The sequence below is a fragment of the Schistocerca piceifrons genome, chromosome 2 (genome assembly GCF_021461385.2).
Source record: "Schistocerca piceifrons isolate TAMUIC-IGC-003096 chromosome 2, iqSchPice1.1, whole genome shotgun sequence".
NCBI classification, from domain to species: domain Eukaryota; kingdom Metazoa; phylum Arthropoda; class Insecta; order Orthoptera; family Acrididae; genus Schistocerca; species Schistocerca piceifrons.
Window position 1 is genome coordinate 102,437,986 of NC_060139.1, and position 26,137 is coordinate 102,464,122.

A 26,137-nucleotide genomic window follows, 5' to 3' on the forward strand; every position below is an offset into this window, starting at 1 on the left:
ATAAATAACGCTGATTGTTTGTTAGTGACCATAACCTAGTGACATTTCAGAGAGACAGTAAATTTCGTACCAAGTTTTTCAGTTTTCGTAATTGATATATCGTTTTCGCTGTTAATCGCTTCAGTTCTAAGAGGCTAATGGTAATATTTGTCGCTTATCAGCCTCATAAATTATCAGAAAATCGTTGTTGTTTCTTGTTTACTGTTCTGCAAAATACTCTGGCACACTGCAGCACCAATGTGTACGCTGTTCCGGGGCAAAGGATGTCAAACGATTGGAAGCTGCAGCGAATGAATTTGTTGAGAGGGCTACTGAGAGTCATGTAACAGAGATAACAAAAGCATCTCAAGTACTATCATCTCATGCGGATACCATCTCCTCTGCAGGAAATGCAGAATCTGTCACTACTCCTCCACTTGACTGTGAGTGGTGCGCCAGTGGTAGATATACAGGGTGATCAAAAAGTAAGTATAAATTTGAAATCTGAATAAATCACGGAATAATGTAGATAGAGAGGTACAAATCGACACACATGCTTGGAATGACATGGGGTTTTATTAGAACAAAAAAAAATTACAAAAGTTCAAAAAATGTCCGACAGATGGCGCTTCATCTGATTAGAATAGCAATAATTAGCATAACAAAGTAAGACAAAGCAAAGATGATGTTCTTTACAGGAAATGCTTAATATGTCCACCATCATTCCTCAACAATAGCTGTAGTCGAGACATAATGTTGTGAACAGCACTGTAAAGTATTCCGGAGTTATGGTGAGGCATTGGCGTTGGATGTTGTCTTTCAGCATCCCTAGAGATATCGGTCGATCATGATACACTTGCGACTTCAGGTAACCCGAAAGCCAATAATCGCACGGACTGAGGTCTGGGAACCTGGGAGGCCAAGCATGACGAAAGTGGCGGCTGAGCACACGATCATCACCAAACGACGCGCGCAAGAGATCTTTCACGCGTCTAGCAATATGCGGTGGTTCTAATAAAATCCCATGTCATTCCAAGTATGTGTGTCAATTTTTACCTCTCTATCTACATTATTCCGTGGTTTATTAAGTTTTCAAATTTATACTGACTTCTTGATCACCCGGTAGACGTCCTGTGCAGGGAAGACAGGAACCATGGAGAACTCACGATGCTTCATCCATCCCATAAACTAACAGATTCGACGTGCTGTATTCCACTGAAACCGAAAGTGAGCCAGTGAACTCACTTCACCTCTTGAGCAACGTGCTGTGTCGCGTATCACGAGGAGACAAATACATATTGGTAGAGATCTGTTACTCGTTGGCAATTCAAACGTATGGTGAATGATGGTATCCCTTAGGGAAAAGGCAGCATCAGGCGGGAAGGGCCATTATGTGCAGTCAGTGTGTATGCCTGTGAGCCTCATTCAGCAAAAGGTTATTCCGGCAGTCATCGAGGGAACTAGGTGCAAACAACTGCAGAATATGGCGCAAGTTGGGACAAACGATACTTGTCGTCTGGGCTCCTAAGACTTACTTTGACTATTTCAACGAGTGAAAGGGAAGGTTCAGATTAGAAGCACTGCTCAAGAAGTTTCAACGAAGTTCTCAATCTGCAGCATTGTTCCTACAACAGATCGTGGCTTCCAGTTTCTGGGTCGAGGGGAAGACCTATAACACGGACTTCAGAGTCTTCGAAGTCTCTGTGACAAGCTAGGCTGTGACTTCCTTAATGTTTTGCGATATAGTTGGGAACTTTAGGGTCCCCCTAAAAGGATCAAGTGTGAACTACACATCATGGACCGCTACCCAGTAGCTGATTGTGTGTGGGGTGCACACGAGCGTTTTTTAGATTAGGTAACTCCCCAACCTGTCAGGATAATGATGGCTATAAGAAAGTCGGAAATATCAGCGTAAGATCCAAAGAAACGCCACCGCAGGTGACAGTACTAAAATCCCCGTGCTCATCTGTCGAAACATTCGTAACAAAGTACTAGAGTTTGAAGCGCTCCTAAAAAGCAGTGAAGTTCACAAAATATTAGGTGTAGAAAGCTAGTTAAAACCAAAAGTTGACAGGAGTAGGATTTTTCAGGAAAATTTAAGCATATATCAAAAGGATAGTGTATTTGAGGCAGAAGACAAGAAATTCAGATCCACTGAGATAGAAACTGAAGCTGATTGCTAGAGTGTTTGGGCTAGATTCAGTATCAGCTCTAGGCATAAAATTATAACTGAATCCTTCTATCGACCACCGGATTTACCTGCTGATGTAACGGGGAACGTTAGAGAGAACCACAGTTTGCTAGTACATAAGTTCCCAACCATACTGTAATCATAGGAGGAGGCTTCAATCACGCACTAATCAACTCTGATGACTACAATTTTGCTAGCGGCGGACATGTCAAGGCATCCTGCGAAACATTATTAAACTCTTGTTCTGAAAACTACCTGGAACCGATAGTTCGGAACTCACGTCATGACGGAAATATATTACATATAATGGCAACAAATACACCTAACTTCTTTGAGAATGTTCACATCGAAACTGGTATCAGAGACCATGAGGCATTTGTAGCAACAATGATTACCAAGGCACAAAGGGAAGCTAAAACAAGTAGAAATATTTATATGTGTGTAAACTAAGTAAAGAAGTGGTAGTTTCATATCTCAAAGAGGAACTTGAAACTTTTTGCTCAGGACAGGAGCATGTAGAGAAACTATGGTTCAAGTTTAAAAGAATACTTGACCATGTACTGAACAGATGTGTACCCAGTAGACCAGTACATGACGTTAAGGACCCTTTGTGTTATACAGCCCCAGTAACGAAATTTCTAAACAAACAGAGACTACTACGTAGTAGTTGTAAAACAAAGAATAGGCCTATAGACAGCGAAGTGCTAAATGAAACGCGTTTATCTGCCAAGAGAACAACGCGTCAAGCCTTCAGCGATTACCATAGCAGAATACGTCGAAAGACCTTTCATAAAACCCAAAGGAATTCTGGTCATATGTATAGGCTGTTAGCGGAACAAAAGTTAGCATCCAGACACTCATAGGCTAGACAGGAAGTAAAACTGTAGGTAGCAAAGCAAAAGCAAAAATGCTTAAATTCATTTTCAAATGCTCCTTTACAAAGGAAAACCCAGGAGTGTTGCCCCAGTATAGTTCTCGTACCACTGAAAAAATTAGCGAAATGGATATTAGAGTCAGTGACGTTGAGAAACAGCTGAAAATCGTTAAAAATTGAAGGAAGTTCCAGGGTCCGACGGAGTCCTGTCATATTCTATACCGAATTTGCGGCTGAGTTAGTTCCTCTGTTAACTATAATCTGCGATATATCCCGCGAACAAAAAAGCTTGTCCAGTAGTTGGAAGGATCCAAAGGTCACACTCGTACAGGGTGTTACAAAAAGGTACGGCCAAACTTTCAGGAAACATTCCTCACACACAAAGAAAGAAAATATATTATGTGGACATGTGTCCGGAAACGCTTACTTTCCATGTTAGAGATCATTTTATTACTTCTCTTCAAATCACATTAATCATGGAATGGAAACACACAGCAACAGAACGTACCAGCGTGACTTCAGACACATTGTTACAGGAAATGTTCAAAATGTCCTCCGTTAGCGAGGATACATGCCTCCACCCTCCGTCGCACGGAATCCCTGATGCGCTGATGCAGCCCTGGAGAATGGCGTATTGTATCACAGCCGTCCACAATACGAGCACGAAGAGTCTCTACATTTGCTACCGGGGTTACGTAGACAAGAGCTTTCAAATGCCCCCATAAATGAAAGTCAAGAGGGTTGAGGTCAGGAGAGCGTGGAGGCCATGGAATTGGTTCGCCTCTACCAATCCGTCGGTCACCGAATCTGTTCTCGAGAAGCGTACGAACACTTCGACTGAAATGTGCAGGAGCTCCATCGTGCATGAACCACATGTTGTGCCGTACTTGTAAAGGCACATGTTCTAGCAGCACAGGTAGAGTATCCCGTATGAAATCATGATAACGTGCTCCATTGAGCGTAGGTGGAAGAACATGGGGCCCAATCAAGACATCACCAACAATGCCTGCCCAAACGTTCACAGAAAATCTGTGTTGATGACGTGATTGCACAATTGCGTGCGGATTCTCGTCAGCCCACACATGTTGATTGTGAAAATTTACAGTCTGATCACGTTGGAATGAAGCCTCATCCGTAAAGAGAACATTTGCACTGAAATGAGGATTGACACATTGTTGGATGAACCATTCGCAGAAGTGTACCCGTGGAGGCCAATCAGCTGCTGATAGTGCCTGCACACGCTGTACATGGTACGGAAACAACTGGTTCTCCCGTAGCACTCTCCATACAGTGACGTGGTCAACGTTACCTGGTACAGCAGAACTTCTCTGACGCTGACATTAGGGTTATCGTCAACTGCACGAAGAATTGCCTCGTCCATTGCAGGTGTCCTCGTCGTTCTAGGTCTTCCCCAGTCGCGAGTCATAGGCTGGAATGTTCCGTGCTCCCTAAGACGCCGATCAATTGCTTCGAACGTCTTTCTGTCAGGACACCTTCGTTCTGGAAATCTGTCTCAATACAAACGTACCGCGCCACGGCTATTGCCCCGTGCTAATCCATACATCAAATGGGCATCTGCCAACTCCGCATTTGTAAACATTGCACTGACTGCAAAACCACGTTCGTGATGAACACTAACCTGTTGATGCTACGTACTGATGTGCTTGATGCTGGTACTGTAGAGCAATGAGTCGCATGTCAACACAAGCACCGAATTCAACATTACCTTCCTTCAATTGGGCCAACTGGCGATGAATCGAGAAAGTACAGTACATACTGACGAAACTAAAATGAGATCTAACGTGGAAATTTAGCGTTTCCGGACACATGTCCACATAACATCTTTTCTTTATTTGTGTATGAGGAATGATTCCTGAAAGTTTGACCGTACCTTTTTGTAACACCCTTATACTAGAAGGATCGCAGAAATGATCCACAAAACTATCACCCAATATTCTTGACATCTATTGTTTTAGAACCTTATAACTTATTCTGAGCTCAAATGAAATGAGGTATCTCGAACAGATTGATTTTCTTCATGCCAGACAACATAGATTTCGAAAACATCGATTGCGTGAAACCCAACTCTCACTTTTCTCACAAGTCATACTGAAAACAGTGGGTCATGGCAGTCAGGTAGATGCAGTATTTCTCTGCTTCCGAAAAGTGTTTGTCTCGGAACCACACATATGCTTATTATTAAAAGGACGATCGTAAATGGTATCAAGCAAAATTTTAGACTGAGATGAGAAGTTTTTAGTAGGGAAGATGCAAAAAGTTATCTTGGGCGAAAAGTTTTCGACAGATCTAGAAGTAACTTTGGGTGTGCCTCAAGGAAGTGTATTGGAACCCTTGCTGCTGATGCTGTGTATCAATGACCTTGCAGAAAATATTAATAGTAGCCTCAGACTTTTCGCAGATGATGCAGTTATTTGTTTTATCTACAATGAAGTACTACCTGAAAGGGGCTACACCAGTATTTAGTCAGATTTTGATACGATTTCAAAATGGTGCAAAGATTGGCAATTTGCTTTAAATGTCCAGAAATATAAAACTGTGCACGTCAGGAAACTGAAAACGTAATACCAGTGAGTCACAACTGGAATCGATCGATTGCTACAAAAACCTGGATGTAACAACTTGTAGGGATAAGATGTGGAACGATCACATAGGCTCACTCACAGGCAAAGCAACTAGACTGCGGTTCGTTGGTAGAATGCTAGGAAAACGCAATCAGTTTACAAAGGAAGTTGCATACAAAACACTCGTGCAACTCATCCTAGAATATTGCTCAAGTGTGTGAGACCCGTACAAAATACGACTAATAGTGGGTATTGAAATGATACAAGAACGGAAGCACGCACGGTCATGTTTTTGTTTGTCCCGTGGGAGAGAGTCACGAAAATTCTTAATGAACTGAACTGCAGACTCTTGAAGGCAGACGCAAAGTATGCTGTGAAAACCTACTTAGAATATTGTTAGAACCAACAAGTGTTGAACCTAGCAACTTTTTACAACACCTTACATAAAGCTCCCCCAGGGATCGTGAAGACAAGATTAGGCTCTGAGCACTATGGGACTCAACTGCTAAGGTCATTAGTCCCCTAGAACTTAGAACTAGTTAAACCTAACTAACCTAAGGACATCACAAACATCCATGCCCGAGGCAGGATTCGAACCTGCGACCGGAGCGGTCTTGCGGTTCCAGACTGCAGCGCCTTTAACCGCACGGCCACTTCGGCCGGCTGAAGACAAGATTAAGACTAATTACAGCATGCACAGAAATATTTAAGCGACCGTTCTTCCAACGCTCCAAACGTGAATGGAACGAGAAAAAGTCCTAATAACTGACACAATCGGACGTACCCTCCGCCATCCACTTCACGGTGGTTTGCAGAGTGTAAATGTAGATGTAGATTATTCGAATTCTATCAGCCGTCACATAGACTTCCTAACTTATAAATTTGTATGCAAACAGCGCCTTACACATTAATTTATGCCTAATTATTCCTCAGGCTTCACAGCTGTGAGTTTTTCGTTGCCCGTAGGCTAGGCGCAAACTGAGACGCGTGTAGCGCGACGCAGCGCAGCGCGCATTTTTGTAACTTCACAGGTCCAGATGGGACCGCGTAAATTGGGACACGACGCGACTGGGACGCGACACGCGCCTGCGCCAGGTCGCTCGGCGTTGTGGTTGCGGTACAGTTTCTCGGGGCAAGCGATTGCTGCAGGTGGGGTGAGGCGGGGAGTGTGAAGGCAGTCCTGCCGTATGTTCACTTCGGCATGGCGCATATTGGCAGTGAAAGTATTGCCCATCCCAAAAATACGGCCTTACTGTATACTGAATTTTATTATCACTGAGTAATATTTCGTTTCTCGCCGTTTAACCGCTCCATCTCTTTCCGTTAGTACATAATAGTTTTCAGTTACAGTTATCTGTACAGTTCTTTTGTTTTGTTTATTCTTTTGTCAAGAACAATGCACAGTTCAATAACTGGTGAGCCATCAACCACTGGGATTATATCTTCCGCTTCCATAATGTTTTCAGATCGTAAGAAGGGACAGACGATTCATCGTGAAGGTAGTGAATAAGGAAGTAAGGAATATTATAAAATCACGTAATTTAGAAGCAAGGCAGGAACGTAAACAAGGTTATCAACTTGTTGCCTGTTATGCTGACGTATTTCTACGACCTGTTGCAAAAAGTCGAAAAGGCGTTATTTCCACAGATATGACCCCTTTGTGCATCTGGGAAAAATCGCCCAAGGAATTAAGTAAATTAAGTTTCACCATCGTAACTTCGGAAGAGATTATACAACGTACATGTGGACGTCACATTTCCACTGCAAACTAGAAACAGTCGTAAAGATACACATTATCGGCATTAATGAACTAATTATACAACAGGCTACACAAATGAAAAAAAATGGTCGGTATTATTACGAAAGTAGGAGTATCCTGAAAGAGTGTCGTGATTACATATATTTAATTTGTTGAAATGTATTGCTGACAAAGGCAGATCTGCTTTCATGACAATGTTTTTCGAACTTCCGTTCACAAGGCACAAATGGCTAGCTTCCGCATTCCTGTCGCGCGCATTATTTTCAGCTGCTGACAATACACTGGCCACTGTGTTGCGCGACAGATCAATTGTTTATTTTTCTCAATAACAACTATTTTATTCGCAATCACACATTGTCAGTTTGGCAAGCTGTAGGTGAGTAACCAGCATGTGGCGTGTGCCTATCATTCCGCCTGAAGGAACGCTCGTCATTATTTTATACTGCTCAGATCAGGAGAAGGAATAAAATCGTTTGATAAGTTTCCATTCCAGTCGTTCAGTGTTAAAAATACGATGGATTACGGGGATTCAACCAAAATTCCAACAAAATTGGCAATTTATTTTTGTGTGAATTGCTAACCCTTTCTCACTCGAAGAAGCATCACCATTTACGAGTAACGGCCACATTTCTCTTGTTGACAGCTTTAATTGTGCTTCCTTTGCCAAAACACAGTGTAATTTGCACAAACTCATCTCACAGCAGCTATTGCCACAGAATTCTGAAACAGAGTGCCTCATTAAACAAGTAATTGCCAATCGCAGAGCTCAATAGCTTACGAAAAACCTCATGCTGTCGATTTGCAGTAACATAAGGGAAGAAATTTCATGTTTATTTTCATACTAGGAAACTCCTGTTTCACTGGTTGTCGATAACTCTTAAAAAATTACAGTGATTGGAGTGAAAAAAATAAAAAGGGAAGAATAACTACTGGTATACCCCCACGGATAAGAAAGTTCCGTGTGTTTACGAATTAGCAAAATACTCTTCTCCTTGTGTATTATCATACGCCAAACTCTCGTTTCGATGTCTCGAGCGGTTTAGGAGATATGAAAGATGTGAATATTTCATTCTCGCGGGCGTGAGGTCGGCGGTGAGCGCGCTACATGGGATCCATTTTCTCGAGATCGGAGGCAGGGACTTCCTCCCAAGTCTAGAGAAAAATTCAACATGTTGGCTAAATTTCATACACAGCAACATATGGTGTAATGCGCACCAAATGCAAAATCATAACGACCCCTATTTTTCATTACAAACTTTTCGAATTTTGCGTAGCGTCTTACTAACATGTGTATACCACAATAAGTATAACCATTAGCGAGATTATGGGCACTTCGCCACGAAGCTGACATGTAACGCTGCAAGCAAGATAAAAATGAAATATTTTTACTGAATAGTTTCTGTAAAATCGCTTGAGCAAGATCACAGTGTACGCGCGCTTCGTTGCTGTCAGCCCAGAGCGTCGCCAACCAGCGCGTGCAAAGTAAGTGTACACGTCTCAATATGCGTTGGACCCGCGCGATACAGTGTCGTGTCTCGTCACACGTGCTATAAGCGTCTCAATTTGCGCCTAGCCTTATTATGAAATCGTTTGTAGGAAATCTTTCTCGGTAAAGCACACATGATCTGAGATACTGAAGAAATACGTTATTCACTCAAGACGCGTCTAATGTTGCATTCCGTGGCTTCCACGTACATTTCATAATTTCCCTCCCTCCTCCCCTGCAAATAAAATATAACCTAGTCTTACGTTTGGTATGAATTAAAGCGTTATTTCTAACTTGCGTAATCGACTCTACAGAGATAAGAAGTAATATAAGTTTGATACAAACAGTACATCAGAAGGTCTCATCGAATACATGTATGAATGATAATAGTGTGAAATCCTGAGGTATGCCAAAAATACATTCTCAATCTCCTGGTGTAAAATAGATTGATGTGTTTCATGTAACTAAACAGGTACTCGTATAATACTTCAGTAGGGTATCCAGGAACACGGGATGACATGAAAACTATATCTTGTTGTATTCATCGGGCAGTTATTAACCCTGAAAAGGCATTACACAGTTACAGGGATTAAGGTTTATTAAAACCTACAGGGTGTCCGTAAGTTCCCGTTACAAACCTCTAGAACTTATAGAGGGCAATGAGTACCTAATGTTTTGAGTAGACGCTACAGAGAATCAAAGTTATAGGCGCTGGTGCCAGTAAATGTATGTACATATAGGATGGTTTCGTTATAATGTTACAAACTTTCTAGGATGATGGAGAAGGATAGATGTATCAGTTTGAGGTAAGGGTCCCTGTATGGGAAACGAACGAGTCCAAGCGAAAACCATTCTCATACCTCTGACTGTGGAATACACGTACTAATACTGTTGTTGCTGAGACTGTAGGGTAGTAGGACTAAAAGAAGGAAATTTCCACTAAACGTGGGCTCTGAAATACATGCCTGAGAAACTAGAAGCACTTGATCATCTTCGCTATTGTGAAACGCATCTCCTCTACTGAACAAGTGCTCATAGCTCTTAAGTACTCATTTTAGAGCATATGTTGACGAGACATTTGTTCTTATTTTGGTCCATTTTACCACCCAGGGGCGATTCTAGAAGTTGGTCAAAGGGGGGGGGGGGGCTAATGGGGGGAGGGGGGGTGGCGGGAATGGAATATGGCTTAACAATAGGAAAGTTGGGGGTCCTCTACCGACAAATTGGTAAAATTTGGTATTGCTTAAAGTAGTTTTTGGTAACTGTTTTGGAGTTCAGGGTAAAAAATGTGTATTAATAAATAATAAGACGCCTATTTTAAGTTAAATGGTATTTATTGGTTTAGGAAGTACGCTATTTGCCACTCTTATTCTTTTGTTAAAATGTGTTTGGAATACATTGCAACCTATATTGCTACATAATTATTAAAAAAATGATTGAATATGTTGGAGTAATATATTCGCTGGTTTCTGAAGTCATTTTATCAAAAGTAATATGATACTCCATGGGGAGGGGGTGTTAGCCCCCATAGCCCCCGTCCCTCTCGCCACCGCCCCTGTTACTACCTCGGAAAGTTACCTACCCTTACAACCTTCGCAACAACAGTACCGATACATGTGTTCCACTGTCAGAACTGTTTCACTTATAATTTTCGAGTTTTCGTTTCTGTTAGTGGTACAGGGACCGTCACCCCAAATTGATACATCTATCTTCCATCACCCTAGAAATTTTGTAGCATCATCACGGAATCACCCGGCATATAGATATATTTATAGGCGCCGACGTCTCTAACTATGAGGCTCTGTAGCGTCGTTGCATGACGTTTCTGGATATGGGTTCATATTCAAAGTATTATCCACTCACTCCCCTCTACAAACCCTAGAAGTCTGTACGGGAATTTCCGAACACACGGTATAATACTTACCTGTACTTCAAACTTGAAGCATGGTGTATGCTGAAGTCGTACGTCACTGATAAAGAATTTGCTTCAAAAAAGAGTCTTAAGCATTCTTTTTCTTGTTGTGGTAATGGACAAGTGTTCATATCTCTTAAGGGACGCACTTTACAGCCCTTGTTTGCCTCTGAAAGTTTGTAGATGGAGTCCTAGGCTACACTAGATATAAAGAGTGTCCAAGGAAGAATAATCAATGTTCAGGGATGTGACAGGAACGATTATTCGAAGCTAAAAAGTTTACAAAACACGGGCTTGGGAGCTACGAACACTTCCTTATCTTCGATATTGCGAAACAAATCTCTTATGGTGAAAGCTCTTTGCTTTCCATATTTTGAGAGGTGGTAGTATGGATCGAAACAAGAAAAAAATTCAAGTAAACGCATAGCTTAAGAGCTATGTGTACTTGTTCATCTCCGCTAGTGTGAAACACATCTCTTCTATCGAACGAGTGCTCATAGCTCTTAAGGCTATATGTTTCAGAGCTCATGCATACCAAACAATTTATTTCTTACTTTGGTCCATACTACCTCCTCCCAAAACATGGAAAGCAAAGAGCTTGCAGTAGAAGGCAGTTGTTCCACAGGATCGAAGATGAAGAGAGTGCCTCACTTTACTCAGTTTAGCCACTTCAAAGCTGACGCTGGTTCCCGTTTTTACATCGTACACACATTGCTGAAACACAAAGAACAGCAGTATTGTAAGCTTGTGTTTCGACCGTTACGTTCAACCGCGTTCATAAATTCATGACAAAAGAGAATGAAAGAATGCCGAATAATGTTACGACGACGGAGTTACTGAACAAATTTTAACAAAGGAAAGTGATACGCCATTGTTTATTGATAGAACGGTGATAAGGCACATCTTATCGTCGAACAAGAATGATTGCAGAACGCCAGTCAACAGTAACAACAGCTGCTTGTGTTTATGTCAGGTTTTCGAGCAATGTCTTCAGTTTTTTAAACACCGGACTCGTATTCGAGGGAGCGCGATGTTCATATGCTCGGTCGGTCACTTCACGTTTTCGATGAACAACATCAGGTGAATGATAATATACATTGTCCAACGAATTTGTGCTCCATCCTCAATGATCTAGACATTAACAGGAGATTAGATCTAACCAACCTCTGTCATTTAGCTTTTCAAATCCAAGAACTGAAAGCAGTCAAGGAAGTTTTTTACGATTTACGTACCGGTGCGAGAAATTGTTGTAAGCCTCTGTTCGCTTTAAGCTGGAGACATCGATAATATTTGGCTGAAATGCCACCGACAAATGCCCTTGGAGTAACAAATTTCAAAATATTGATGCGAGTCTTGTAATACTGAATAGGAAAACCATAATTACTAGAGAAATCAGATACGGTACACGAAAAATCTTTTCTCCAGCTACTTTCGAGCACGGAACCAGCGGCACAGAAAAAAAAAAAAAAAAAACCACAACGTGTTCATAGCGCAGAACAAGAGCGAAAAGCGTATCCTGGATTTGAGCTAGTGGGCGAATGATGGGGGGTATAGGCTCATGTTAGATCCACGGTGAGCGAAATACCGTAGTTTTAACGTTTCACAGCAATGGATCTTGATACACTTGCTGCTAGTGAATGTCGATTATTACTGCTCTGCTTTCTTCAAACTGTTGCCGAACAGATATGTCTGTCAGTTTGTAGGAGGCGGATGCGATTTCGTTTCACATTACACTATATTAATACTTTTTCCATAGATCTTATATTGTATACGACGTTTCATAATGATGTGGAATGTGTCAGTTTTTAAGTAGAGAAATTCAAATTTTTCGTTTTCTTCGGGGAGAGGGGAACAGCTTCTCTCGCTCTGCCCTTGCTGGGGAAGCCCTTGGTGAGAAAACCTGTGACCTGCAGACTAGACGGAAAAAAAGGAGATCACGCGATAGTCGACCGACCGCCGTGTCATCCTCAGGCGTTCATCATCGGATGCTGTATAGAGGGCAGGTCAGTACATGGTGAAGACTGTTTTGGACAAATTAATTTAGGCGAGTGTTTCGATGTATTCAGGTAACTCATGTGTTCTATAAAAGTACTTTATCCCAAATCTATCATATTCAACAGAATTACAATAATGGTATAGATATCGCCCTAGATATCGATAAAATATTTTATTGGTTGATCTACAGCTGAGTGAACAGAAGATTGACCAGATGACGATTCAGGGTTCAATTATGTATTGGATGGAGGGCGGATCTCACTGTTTGGGGTGATTTTCCAAGTAATTTTATTGGCATCTCCGTTTGGGTTGCCTGCCCACACAAATACAAGCTGCTGTTGCCCTGAGTTTTAACATGCCTCAGAAGATTAGAATTTTAATGATACTAACAGTATCGGTACAGCGCTATACCATATATAAAGTAGTTTCCATATAAAAATAAGTTATGTACCCAGTGCTTCATAAATCTCTCTGATGTAACATCCAAGATATTGCAATTCAGAGAAATACATCACGTGAAAAATATTTGTTCATAAATCTGAACCAGTACTTGTGTCACGCAATTGATTGAAGAATTATAATTGCAACAAACTCTCACAATGTAGCACTGTGACTGTGGATGCAGACCTGTATAAAGGTTACCCGTACTTGAACGTTAAAAGCACTGAATTCTGTTACTTTTGGTCGTTTCCAGCAGCATTTGTGAAAGAGCAGAAGACCAGTGGACAGGGTCAGATTGCTGACAGCAGGTACACTCAGGCTGTGATTGGTGATCTTTATCTTGCTGTAAAATGTTCTACAGACAATCAGGCTGCCAGCCCATCACCATAGGGCAACCCACAGACAAGTAGCTAAGAAGTGTCCTATGGCAAGTATAGCTTGTAATTTTCTAGAATTTCGTGTGACAGTTGAGATCCTTAATTTTTTTTGTAACTGTGTGCTATTCGCTGAAAGTTGACTGAAAAATTTGGAAATTGCTATACATCTGAAAATAACCATATGTTTAGTAAACTATTCTTTCAAGAGAGATGGGTGCAGGGAGGGGTGTGTGGTTCATGATCCAAATGACCCAGATGTCTTGTGAACTTCTCTGACGAGTACAGTAAAAAGAGAAAAAAAGAAGCAGTAATTCAATATTCTGTGTATACATTATCAAAAATTACTTGCAACAGACTGTTGTGATGAACATTAACAAACAGCAGAAGGCAGAGACGGATTCTTCAAGCTGATAATTTTTGAGGGGTGCTGGGTAGCAATTTTGTGCTAGTCACTATACAGTATCTCCCTACAATTTAAAAGGCAGGTAGTTGATGGGATCAAACTGAAGATTGAGACTGGTCAGTATAATTGCAACACAAACAGGAATGAGAACCTGTTTTTGCTGCTTAGCTGAAGTGGATAATTATATGTTTCCTAGCAAAGTAGCCTACTTCCTCAGTGACTGGAAACTGTGACTCTGGTTGTCTATAAGTGGGTGTGGGTGCAAAATATTATGGACTGCATACACAATTTTATATTCAAGTTCTTATCAACTGACAAAACTGTAGAAATGAAAGGAATAATTCCATCAACAGGCTGGGACAATACCCAGAACTCATGTCTCAATGATTTTGTAGTTTTTTTTGTAATTGTAAAACTGTGTTAAATTTGATGATAAAATTTGGATTTATGTATTAAAGTATGAAAATTCCATTATTTGCACTGCAAGGAGAACAATAAAATTCTGAACCCTGTTCATATTCTGTTCTTTAAATAGAATGGAATGGAAGAAAAGGCAACCATGGCACTTTTTTCTGCTGGTGTCTCTTGTGAAAATTCCATCTGCCTGGCAAATGGCCAGCATCCTTTTTATTGGACCAGACAAGCTTCCTGGAACTTACCATTGCTCAGGCCATGTACTTTCAAATGGGGTGAGTTTTAGCACAATTAAAAAGTTGAACCCAATTTCTCCATTATGCTTCATTTGCAGAAAAAATACCTTAGCTATGATAAATATTGGCCACCATGTAATAATACTAATAATAGAACTAACTATAACAATTTTGTGGTTATTCAAGATAACCAACCACTTGTAAATTTTATTCTTACTTGGAGATGTAACTAATTTCATTTGTTTGTTGATTTATTTTTTCATGGATAGAATTTTCCCTGCTCTTCAATATACAAATGTTACCTAATGAAATAATTTTGGGTACTGTGTCAAATGGCAAAATGGTCCTTCAGTTGCTTTAAGAGCAGCAATTTTAATTTAGATTTTCTATATTCTATTCCATGATCAGTGTAAATAAAGTAGCTATTAACATTTATTTGATGCTACATCATAAAGGAGGCATTGCATTTTTTGTGATTATTAGTATCAACATGTAACCATTCCTCTGGATCATCCTACCTCTAGCCCAAATGAACTTCAGAGCATCAGGATTAGTTTATGAGAGAACCACTTGCGAAAAAAGCAACCACTCATTTCATGGGATCACAGATTTCACACTTCGTGCTTCAGAGAAAGCTATCAAATACATCTAGAAACTGCAGTTGGTTTTACATATGGCTGAATCATTAACTCATTTCTCTGCCATTAAATGTGAGCTCAAAAACTGATCGCAAATATTCTTAGTATTTATGTCAGATGAAACAATATCCAATACCTTTTTAAGATTTGTCATACTTCTATGTGGTTCATTGTGTTAACTCTTAGGTTAGTTCTTAGCTTTCATGCTGTTATCAGAAACTCACCATAATAGCTTGTTTACAAAATGCTAACAGACTTGTCATCTTAACTGAATAAGGATTTTTTTTAAAAAAAGGCTTAAATAATTCATGCAAACAGCAATGTTATCAAAAACAATTGTACAATATTCACTTGTAATGCATCACTGGTCACTAAACACACATAGCACTGTACTGCACTGCATTCCATTGCATATTGCATACAAACAAACAAAACACACACACACACTTATGGCTGGCAACAAGATAGTGATTATACTTTTACTGTTCTATAAAATTTTTCATGTTTTCTACATGATGTGCATGAAAAAGCTTAGTCAGCATCCCACCATAAAAGATGACATGCTAAGCTCAAGGGAATGGAAAGAAGTTACAATTATTCATGACAGGTCCTAGCTGAGGATTCTATAGTAAGAATTGTTAAACCCTGACAGTTTACTACAGATCGACAGATGCTTCTAATTTATTAATTTCAATTCTTACCATTCCTTACTCTGTTTTATCTAAATAATCCTTCATGTACATAAATGGTTGGGAGATGTACTCATATGGTGCAGTTAAAATCCCCAGCTGTTAAGAAAGATCTTTACTGGGAGCTCAGTTACTACTCTTAGTTGTTATTCTAATAGCCCTTTTCTGTAGTTTGAAGCCTGTGTTTATGTTTTGTGTGTGGGACCTCCCAATAAATATTTCCATGGCTGAGCAGAGAGAGAGAGAGAGAGAGAGAGAGAGAGAGAGAGAGAGAGAGAGAGAGAGAGAGAGAGAGAGGAAAAAAAGCACCCATCCACACCAAGACAGCACAGGCTTTCTAACATACTGCTTTGATTTTTGTGCTTAACTTGATTCCATTTTCACTCCTACATTTAAGTAGGCCTAATGATTATTAAAATTACCTGCTACTTGTGAGTGTTTTTATATAGTTCCAGAGAGGAATGAAGGTCATAACTCAAAAGGCTCTGATAATTTGATTTTAAATTCAACTACCTTTTAGTTATTAAGGTAGAAAAGGAATACTAAATGGCTTGTAATCATGCAGCCAGTTATTAAGAAAAAGCAGAGCACATAAATTATGCTCAAAAATAAAATGCTCTGAAAATAAGAAAAATAATTTAGAATTTTATTTAGTTAGAAACAAATAATGCCGCATGCGGTAGCTGCATGCTCTTAGGCACCCTACCACGGTTCGCGCGGCTTCCCCCATTGGAGATTTGAGTCCTCCCTTGAGCATGGGTGTGCGTGTTGTCCTTAGCGTAAGTTAGGTTAAGTAGTGTGTAAGTCTAGGGACCAATGACCCTAACGGTTTGGTCCCATAGGAACTTACCATAAATTTCCGATTTCCAAAACAAATAATAATAGTGATTAAATGAAACTCAGTCCCTAGAAAGTAGCTGTGGAAGAAATGATGATGCACTGAAAGCATTGGGGCACCAAATTCACTTATTATTTCCTCACAATGGCAGTAACCTTTGCACCCATGGATATCTGTACCTTATTCATGTTGGAGGTAGAATAAATAACCTGAATATAAGAAACAATGTGAATGTTATTGCCAAGATAAACTGTATCCGCAGAAGCACAAGCACACATCGCAACAGTTTACCCAACTGAAGTCCATAGATCTTAGCATTTATCATAGTAGAGGCTCGGTGGACCGTTGATAGTTGCCACACAGAACAATATTGCATGACCAACTGTGTTGTGGCAGATACCCAAGGGAGACATGACTGGACCATTTCTAAGTGTCTGGGGATGGTTGAAAGTGCAGATGTTGGAGACCACATAGTCAGGTGGCTGCATGTGTCGCCCTGCAAGGGATAGAAAGAGCTCCAATGCGGGTGCCTGGTCATGTGGATGCGTAAGTAGCATGACAACAATGGTGAGACCACCACGTCCGTCTATGGCAGGCGTGATATTGCCCTCACTGGCTTCACTCAGTAACTGCAATAACTAGAATGAGTGAAGAAGGGTGATGTGACTGGTGGACAAGTCGTCAGGAGAACAAGGAGAAGTGAAGAACATAAAGACCATTGCCGTGAAGCTGAAGACATAGATCCTCAATGCAGAGTTCAGAAATGTCAACAGTGAAGACTACAGCATTGGGAGGGGAGTGAGATGATGAAAGCATAGAACAGTTTATATTCTAACCATTTCTTCTGGAGGGGAAGTTTCGCAAGAGGCACTAGTGTCAGGGATTATACTGGGGGAATAGAGCACTGGGAGGAGTTTTCGTTTCCCGCAGAGAGGGTATCATTAGTTGGTACTGCTTCTGCTTCTGTGCTCATAGAAAGTTTCTCATCCAGTATCCAATCAGGTTTGACTTTGTTGAAGGTGATCATCTGACATTTTCCATTGAGAAGAATGTGCATAGTGTTGTCTGCTTAGCTAAGGGCACAATGCAGACCAAAATATGGTGGTTGGAGAGATACAAATGATCTCATTGTGCAGCATCACAAACTCACAGTGTGCCAGATTCCTATGTTTGAGCACTCATGGCAGCACTAGCGTAATTATATTCATGATGTGCAAGCAGACATGCTCGACTAGAGCAGGAAGCTCATTCTAAGGTGCAATGGGAACTTAGTGTCCTCGACAAACTCGGCAGGTAGAACTAAGAGCTCACCATGATAGTGGCAAGGGATGAGTTCAGGTCATCTTTATTAGTCGAGTGAATGCTGAGTAAAACCCAAGGTAGAGCCTCTGACCAGGAACTACTGCATAATATGAGAGCCGCTTTAAGAGTACAGTGCCAAATTTCGACCAGGACATTGCTCTGTGAGTGATATGCAGTGGTATGGAACCTGTCAACATGAACAGGGAGCATAATTTGGCAAAGAGTAGGGACACAAACTGTCTTTCCTGTTCAGTAATGATTGACGTGGGGCATCCGAAATCCACATAGAAGTGAAAGTAGTGCGACAGAATGGGCCATGACATCTGAAAGAGGTACAGCTCAACCTATGTGGTTTCCCGGTCAATGGCCAAAAGGATATGTCTGAATCCCTCAGAATGGGAAGGGGGCCCACGATGTCGAAGTGCAGATGATGATAACATCCCTTCGGTATGTCAAATTTTCCCAGCAGAGGTTGAGTACAGTGCCAAACTTACCAGACAAAATGCTCTGTGTCGAGACATGTTGTAGTCTTAATGTCTGGGTGCACGCGAGATTGTGGACAGCCTAGAATACTGTCCATCTGAGAGAAGCCAGGATAGGGGAGTAGAGGTTACCAGTCGAGATGTCACACAGTATCACATGGAGGAGCTGGGAAGGGGCTGGTACACCAAGGTCAGCGCAACAGGGCCATGTGTGTCCCAGTAGAAGCATCTGTCACAGAAGCCTGGAGAGAGGCAACATGTGCCAAATGTCTTCAAAGAGACTTTACCAGAAAATGGCGCAAACCACTATAGGTTGCAGGTGATGGGAGTTCACAGATTTGCACAACGTGATCAGATGTCGGACATATACCCTCAATGATGACTGTGTGACCAAGGAAGGTAACACTTGTTTGGCTCAGTTGTGGCTTGTCATTGTTAATTTCCATAGAGTTGTTGGTGCGAGTAGACAGAACGTGAGCTAGGCCTAGGTGTTTTTCATGCTCCTCAGTGGAGGGAGAGTAAATTAGAATATCACTGAAGTAGGCATAGCAAAAAGGTAGGTTAAACAAAATGGAGTCAATGAACCTTTGCCAAGTTTGAACCGAATGCTGTATTTATTGCTGTTTTAGGGCTGTCGTTTTTGCGCATAGGGATCTGATGGTATGCCTTGCGACAGTCAGTAACACTGAACACTAGTGCTCCATTAAGTAGTTGGGCAAAGTCCTGAAAATGTGGGGGGATGGGATATAATTGCCATAATTGTACTGGCATTGAGTTTCTGATAGTCACTACACAATCGGGATGAACCATCCTTCTTACAGACAGGATGTATGGGGGAAGACCAGTTACTGTATGAAGGATGTACAATGTCCACATTTAATAGTTAATTAATAATTGTTTTCACATGGCGCAGTTTCTTAAGGGTGAGACAGTGTGCCTTGTAGGGCAAGGGAGGACCCTCCGTCTTTGTTATCCTATGGCAGGTACGGTTGATAATTGCACCTAGGTGTACTGCCTATACCGGTGCAGTAGATACACGCAGGTCGTCTCATGATGAGGCGTCATGATCAGAGGGTACACTTTTGGGGCAATGTCACTGATCATGACAGGGTAAGGCTACTGTGGTGGGTGTGTCCATGATATAAGTCGACCATGAACTGATGAGGCGGCTGATAGTGTGGTGGGCATGTGTCAGTTTGTCTGATGCATTGTCGATCAGCTGTCGAAGTTCCGAGTTGTGTGCCCACAGGGAATAGATCTTGGAGCACTGGGTAGTAAGCTCGACTAGGGAGTTGGTGATGTGAGTGGTCAAAAAGAAGCAGTCAGGAAGAGCGACTTATGATCACTTCTTACCAAAGGACAAAGGGTCAAAGGGTGGATGGGGTCTGGAGTATGTATGCCTGTTGAAAGTTGTGGCGATGATGTTGAGTGTGGTCCAGAGAGAGGCCAAAATTCTTAAGACAGATAGTCCTGAGGACCGGGCTGCCCACATCAGCTACATGAAAAGTCCAGTGAAACTGAAAATCAGACGTAAGTTGGAGCCCACATTCAACTGTGATCTAGACGTTAATGTGAGAACTGTTGAGAGCACAAAGGGCGAGTTTCACAGGGAGAATATGCATGGGAGCATAAGAGGGGAAAATGACACTGGGACCTGCCCCAGTGTCTATGTGGAAATGAAGGTTGTCAGTGTGATCTGAGACATAAAATCTTCTGCTAGGAGAGTCCATTGTGTTCAGCGACTGTTGCATGTAATGGTGCCCTACAGCATTGTTGCGAGCCATTGTGCTTAGACCAGTCCATGTGCGGAGTTTGGGTGCCACACACAGGGAGGCCAACAGTTTCTTGCCACTTCACCAACAGAGCAGATAGACAGGATTGTGAGTAAGGCATTTGTCACACACACCATCTGTCCTGCTTTGCTGGAGATCTGCTGTGCGATTGGATGGGGGTTCAGTGGGTGAGGTTGGTGGAGGTGCAGGTAGTGCTAGTGACCAGTCACCAGATGGCAGCAGGGTGTTCTGCTATGTCATGGGAACTCTCATGCAACCTCTGCCAGCTGAGCGCATCAGAGATGGAGAGGGGAGGGGGGGGGGGGGGGACGGGAAGAGGTGTGGATTCGTTGAAAACACTATTACCAACCTTCTTGTCTGTTGAGCAGCTTGTGGCTGGAAGTAGTTGCTGATGATGGATGATTCTACATGCCTGACTCGCCAGCCAGAGCTTAGCCTCTAAGAGGTCCAAAGGGTCTACTGAGTGTCAGAGCAGCTGAAGTTGTGTGTTATGTGGCAGCTTAACAAACCATAGCGCCCAAAGGGCAATGTATGGCATGTCTCAGAGCTGACCTGTGTGTGGAAGTGTTGCCATCACTCTGAAGGTGTCTGTGCCAAGTTGCTCCACGTGGACGATATGATGAAATGCTTCTGAGGGGAGGGGGGATGCGATAGTGTTTGATGATAGTTGACTACATCATAGCATACTTGGGTTGTCAGGTTGCTAATGAGGCCAGTATGGTCATAAAGGTGGCTGACCGAGCATATGAATTTAGCGTCATCTTTTAGGATGCTGTTATGTCAAGAATGTTATATGCCAGGGTGAGCCATGTCTTTGGGTTTTCCTTCTGAAGCTGTGGTAACTAGGAGACTTTGCCCACTGGGACATGCTGCATAGAAGGTGGTTGGTTCAGTGTGTGATGGAAAAGTAGCAACAGTGTGGCAGGGTGCAATGGTATATCCGCAGCAGTAGGCATGAAATCTTGATTCAGAATGTTGTGTGAGGAAGGAGGTTGGTGTGGTGTGTTGCCCTAGGCCCCCATGGGGGAGCAGGTGTGGTGGAAGGCAAAGCACTGACCACATGTGCTACATAGCATGCTAGGCATGGAAGTGAAACCAACTGTCACGGATGGGACAACCATGGCCGTCAAAAGACTAGACAGATAGCTTGTGAGAAATTACATGGGTAGTTGGACAGAACACTGTTGCACATGTATATAACAAGTGTCCATGCCTGTTGTGAGTGACAAACTAATGAATGTCATGAATGCATAGGCCTAGACGCGTGAGATTTCGAAGTGAATTCTTGCTTCAAATGATGTAGACCTCCATCATTGTTGGCAGACATAACTTGGCAGCCAGCTTAGGTTGCAGTGTGCAATGGTGCCATTTTATAATGTTCCTGCCATGGTGGTACAGTCACCGTTAGGCTATGCACATATGGGCCAGTATTGAAAGAATGGATATAAGAGCATTAAACTGGGACTCACATTGTTGATTGCGTCTGTGCCTCTACAGTGATAGATTTATTTTCTACATATGCCACCACTGAACACTGCTAACACATGAAAACAGTTAGCTGTGAATGAAAAGAATCTGGGTCACCAATGTGGTTATTTATCTGCTATCCTCATCGGAGGTAAGCGAAGTAACTCAACTATAAGAAAAAACATGAACTTTATTGCCTGAATAAACTCTATACACAAGAGAGCATGTGTACATCGCATCAGCATACCACAGACTGAAGTCCATAGATCTTAGAATCCATCATTGCAGAAGCTTAGTGGACTAGTGATAATCATCATACAACCACTAATAAACAAATGCATTACATTTACTTTGGTGACAGAAAGCCCACTTTTACAGGCATTAGATACAAAAATACAAGTCTTAAGAAGATTAAAAAATTATCAAGTTTTTAAATAGTAGTAATTTAGCAGTCTCTGGTAGTGTTTCTGGCAGAGTATTAAAATCTTGTGCTGAGTTGATAGGACTACCCTTAAACTATTTTTATAGCCTGTCAGGCTATTAATAATAATCTATAAATGTAGAGATAAGAAATCCACCTCTAATTACAGAACCATTTCCCTCGTCTCAGTCTTTCCACAAGTTTTGAAAAGTGTATCAAGCAGGAATACTGAATCATTTTTCTGAGCAGAACTTGTTAAGTATCTCTGAGTTTGGCTTTTGTTAAAGGCTGTCCAGAAAGTGATAAATGAGTTGTGCCACAGCTAAACAACAATAATTATCATGATTGTATATTCTGTGATCTTGCAAAAGTTTTTGACTGTGTGGAACAAAAAATTCTACTTGGCAACCTAAAATATTATGACATTAATACCATCCCAGTTGTATGGAGGGAGTCATACATGCATAACAGACTGAAGGAGGTCACACTGATAGAATCTGCCACAGGAATGAAACTAACTTGAGAATATCAGAACATGCATGTGGGACCCACAAGTCCACTCTTGTTTGAAACATAAAAAAAAAAAAAAATATTTTCCAGTGGTCTTAAAGGGTGATTAAAAACTGCCATGTTTCAGTGATGACAAGCATACTACTCAGAGAACCAAGTTCAGTCTAACCAGACATAGCTCAGGTGATAGCTTGCGACATTCGCCTATTTTATTTCATCGTTGATAGTCCTCGGTGTCAACATACTGTATTGTTATACTGACTGAAAAATGGGAGGTGGGAGTTTAACACTGATTACTGTAAATGATGTAGCCACAGTTGCACAGTTGCTTCACAGTTCTTTACTTTCACTGTTCACAGCCCCCCAATATTACACAGTTATATGCCCAGTTCACTATTGGTAAATCTTGATAAGCCTACTGCTACAGGAGTTTGCTGTTGAACATCTATGAGCAGTAAATACCTAATCACACAGTTCACTATTTCTCAAATAGATTGAACAGACACTGTCATCATTTTAACACATGGCCTTATTTGTGTTACACTAATTCCATTCTTGTTACTCTAACTGACACAGACTTCCCATCTGAAAATTGGCCATGGACTGAGTGACTCAGGACCAAAATCAGACCTTTATATATCCTCACAATAATAGGTACTGAAACTATACATCATTCAATGTTCAATTTACAGAAATTACAATTAAAACATAGCTCATTCAATTAACTGAATACATCAAAAAAATTCTTTCTTTTTAACAGTTTCTTCTACTACAAAGGTTAGGATGAACTATTTGTTTAAATCATGAGATTAACAGATATAGTTATACAAACAATGCTTTTGACAGATCTGGTAATTATTCTGAAATTAAATCAGGGCTGACTTCGCTAACATGTTTTCGAATAGAGCCAAATAAATACTTTAAGAATCCTGGTAGTTCTTCCAAATGTTTATAATTAGTATACAATTTATATCTGTTTATAAGTCAACAACAGAATTTAAGTCATGAAACAATTACTGATTTGACACTATAGCAAAAGATATGAACTAAGAACAGTCAAAATAAATTAGGAAATTAATTACATACACAAAACTAAACACAAATTAGATCTGGTGCTATATTTCTTAAGACTGGGGGCCAACCTTTCTCTTTTATGAAAATGCAGATTATTCTCATATATGTTAATGATAGTTAGGCAAAACTGAAAATAAAATGAATTTAAGGATGAAGATGGCAAAACAAGAAAGGAAGTAAAGAGATCCCAGCTTGCTTCATCGCAAGCTGAACACGTCTTTCAACTGGCTCAGAGTAGTTCATAAAGATTAATATTTTGTAGCTTCAAACAAGGAAGAAATACCTGCTATCACCAGAAGCACGCATTAATGGTCACTCACTAAATGAAATACTAAATGCAAAATTCTTCTAGGTCTAACTGGATAATAAATTAAAATGGAGTCAATACATAAACAAACTAATCAAGAAACTCAGTTCAGCAAGTTTTGCTGTTAGAAATACCCCTCATTATGTTGACATAAAGACAAGGATGTTGACTTATTTGGGATGTTTTCACCCTGCTTTGTCTTATGACATCATCTTTAGTTCAGCGTACATAAAGTAAGACTTCTGAGTAAAGTAGATAACTGCATGTCTTGCATATGTCACTTTAAGGATCTTTAATTTCTTACATTTGCTTCTCAGAGCATTTACTTCTTAACGGTTTTTGAAGCATACAATAAAAATCAGTTTCAGCAGAACTGTAATTTGCACAAAAATGATTTAACGTCAATTTGTTGACTCTGGTTGTTTTTCCAGCGTTCAGAGTACAGGTATGTACTTTGGTGTGGTGGTTTTCAATAATTGCCTGTATACCATAACAAAAAATTCTACAGATCAGTTGATTGTCTAGGTTCAAGGACTGAAAATTTCTATTAGCTACATAGCAAGTTGAAGTGTTTAGTAAATAGTTACCTTATATGTACTGTTTGGCCACAATAAATTGACACTTTTTACTGGTGTTACCAGTAGCTGAGGAAACCAGCAATAATTGGAATACATTCATTTTCCTTCAAGTGCTGCCAATATTTCACTGTGTGTAGCACCTCTGCTTTTTATTAGCACAAAATATGGGTAATTGTGCCAGCACTTTGGGAAGGAGTCAGTACTCCCTTCCCCCACTGCTCCCTCCTCTGAGCAGTCCAAATGCAGAGGATTGCCTCCTGTCATTTCCGACACCCACTGGGCAAAGCGTCAACTTAATGTTATCAAACAGTAGTAGTGTGTTGTAAACTGGCTTTTGACCTTAGAGATGAAGGTGCCATTTTCTTTGAAAATAAATCCACATTGTAATAAAGTAAGTATGAAGCTGCCAATAGAAGATAAACAGCACCTATTTCATATAACTGAGGAAGTGACAGCCTTATAGAAATTAGCAGTCTTTCTTGCAGTGCACTAGGTTAAACTTAGCTGCAATAAGCACAAATATTATATAGCAGTATAGCACTAGTCTATTGCTAATGTAGCATACAGGTTAAGCTTATATGTTTCATCTGCCTTTTGTTAATATCTCCCTTGACTTGTTCCATATCCCCGAATGTTTTTCTTCTTGATGGGATCTCTGGAACACAGTGAGTGAATGATTGAATGACAATCTGATCATGATGGTGGGACATTAGAATAAAATGTGCATTTAATTTACGAATTTAAGTTAAGACCTTGACAATGTTTAGAGAGAAAGTATGGGGAGAATGCTGGTAAGAGATTTACACATTGGACACTGTAGATAAAAAATCTAACCAATTACTTATCATTTATTTGTAGCAACTTTGATTTCCCATTTCACATAAAAATGAATAAAGGTTAAGCATGGACAAGGGATGGATATCATGGAGGATTGATGTATCTTATGGCAGTAAGAGAAACTACTACATAATTCAAGGGCTTGGCTGTAAGTGAAAACTCAGTGTAATGAAGTCCTACAGTGAATTATTAAAAAAGGAAACACATGTACAGTGGATAAAAATAAAAGACCCCAAGAATAAAGAAGAAACAGGATTAAAAAATAAACAAATAAAAATACATACATGCAGCTATGATTGTATGTGATGAGTTAGAAAAGTGTGCCCCATGAATCCTTACCTTCTGATGGTAGTGTGCTACCAATTAGAGAATAAATTCCCAGCAGTTTCCCCGGGGCAGTGGATAAGTCAGACTTCCAATTTTCCTCTTTTTTGCAGAGGTGCTCATCTGGCAGCACTGTAGGAGAGCCCCTTTAGAATCTGGAAGGAGAATGGAGTAGCCCATGGCAAGATTAAGCTTTGAGTCAGCCAGGAATTTGTACTTGATTGGCGT

General features: G+C 40.8%; 1 protein-coding gene across 1 annotated transcript in view; it reads left to right on the forward strand.

Annotated features, from left to right (window-relative positions):
- Positions 1-26,137, forward strand: part of LOC124777365 (organic cation transporter protein-like) — a 140,971-nt gene that overhangs the window by 57,366 nt on the left and 57,468 nt on the right. Inside the window, exon 2 of the mRNA XM_047252742.1 lies at positions 14,535-14,688. Coding sequence (XP_047108698.1) covers positions 14,536-14,688 — 153 coding nt within the window. The 5' untranslated portion in view covers position 14,535. The remainder of the gene's footprint in view (positions 1-14,534; positions 14,689-26,137) is intronic.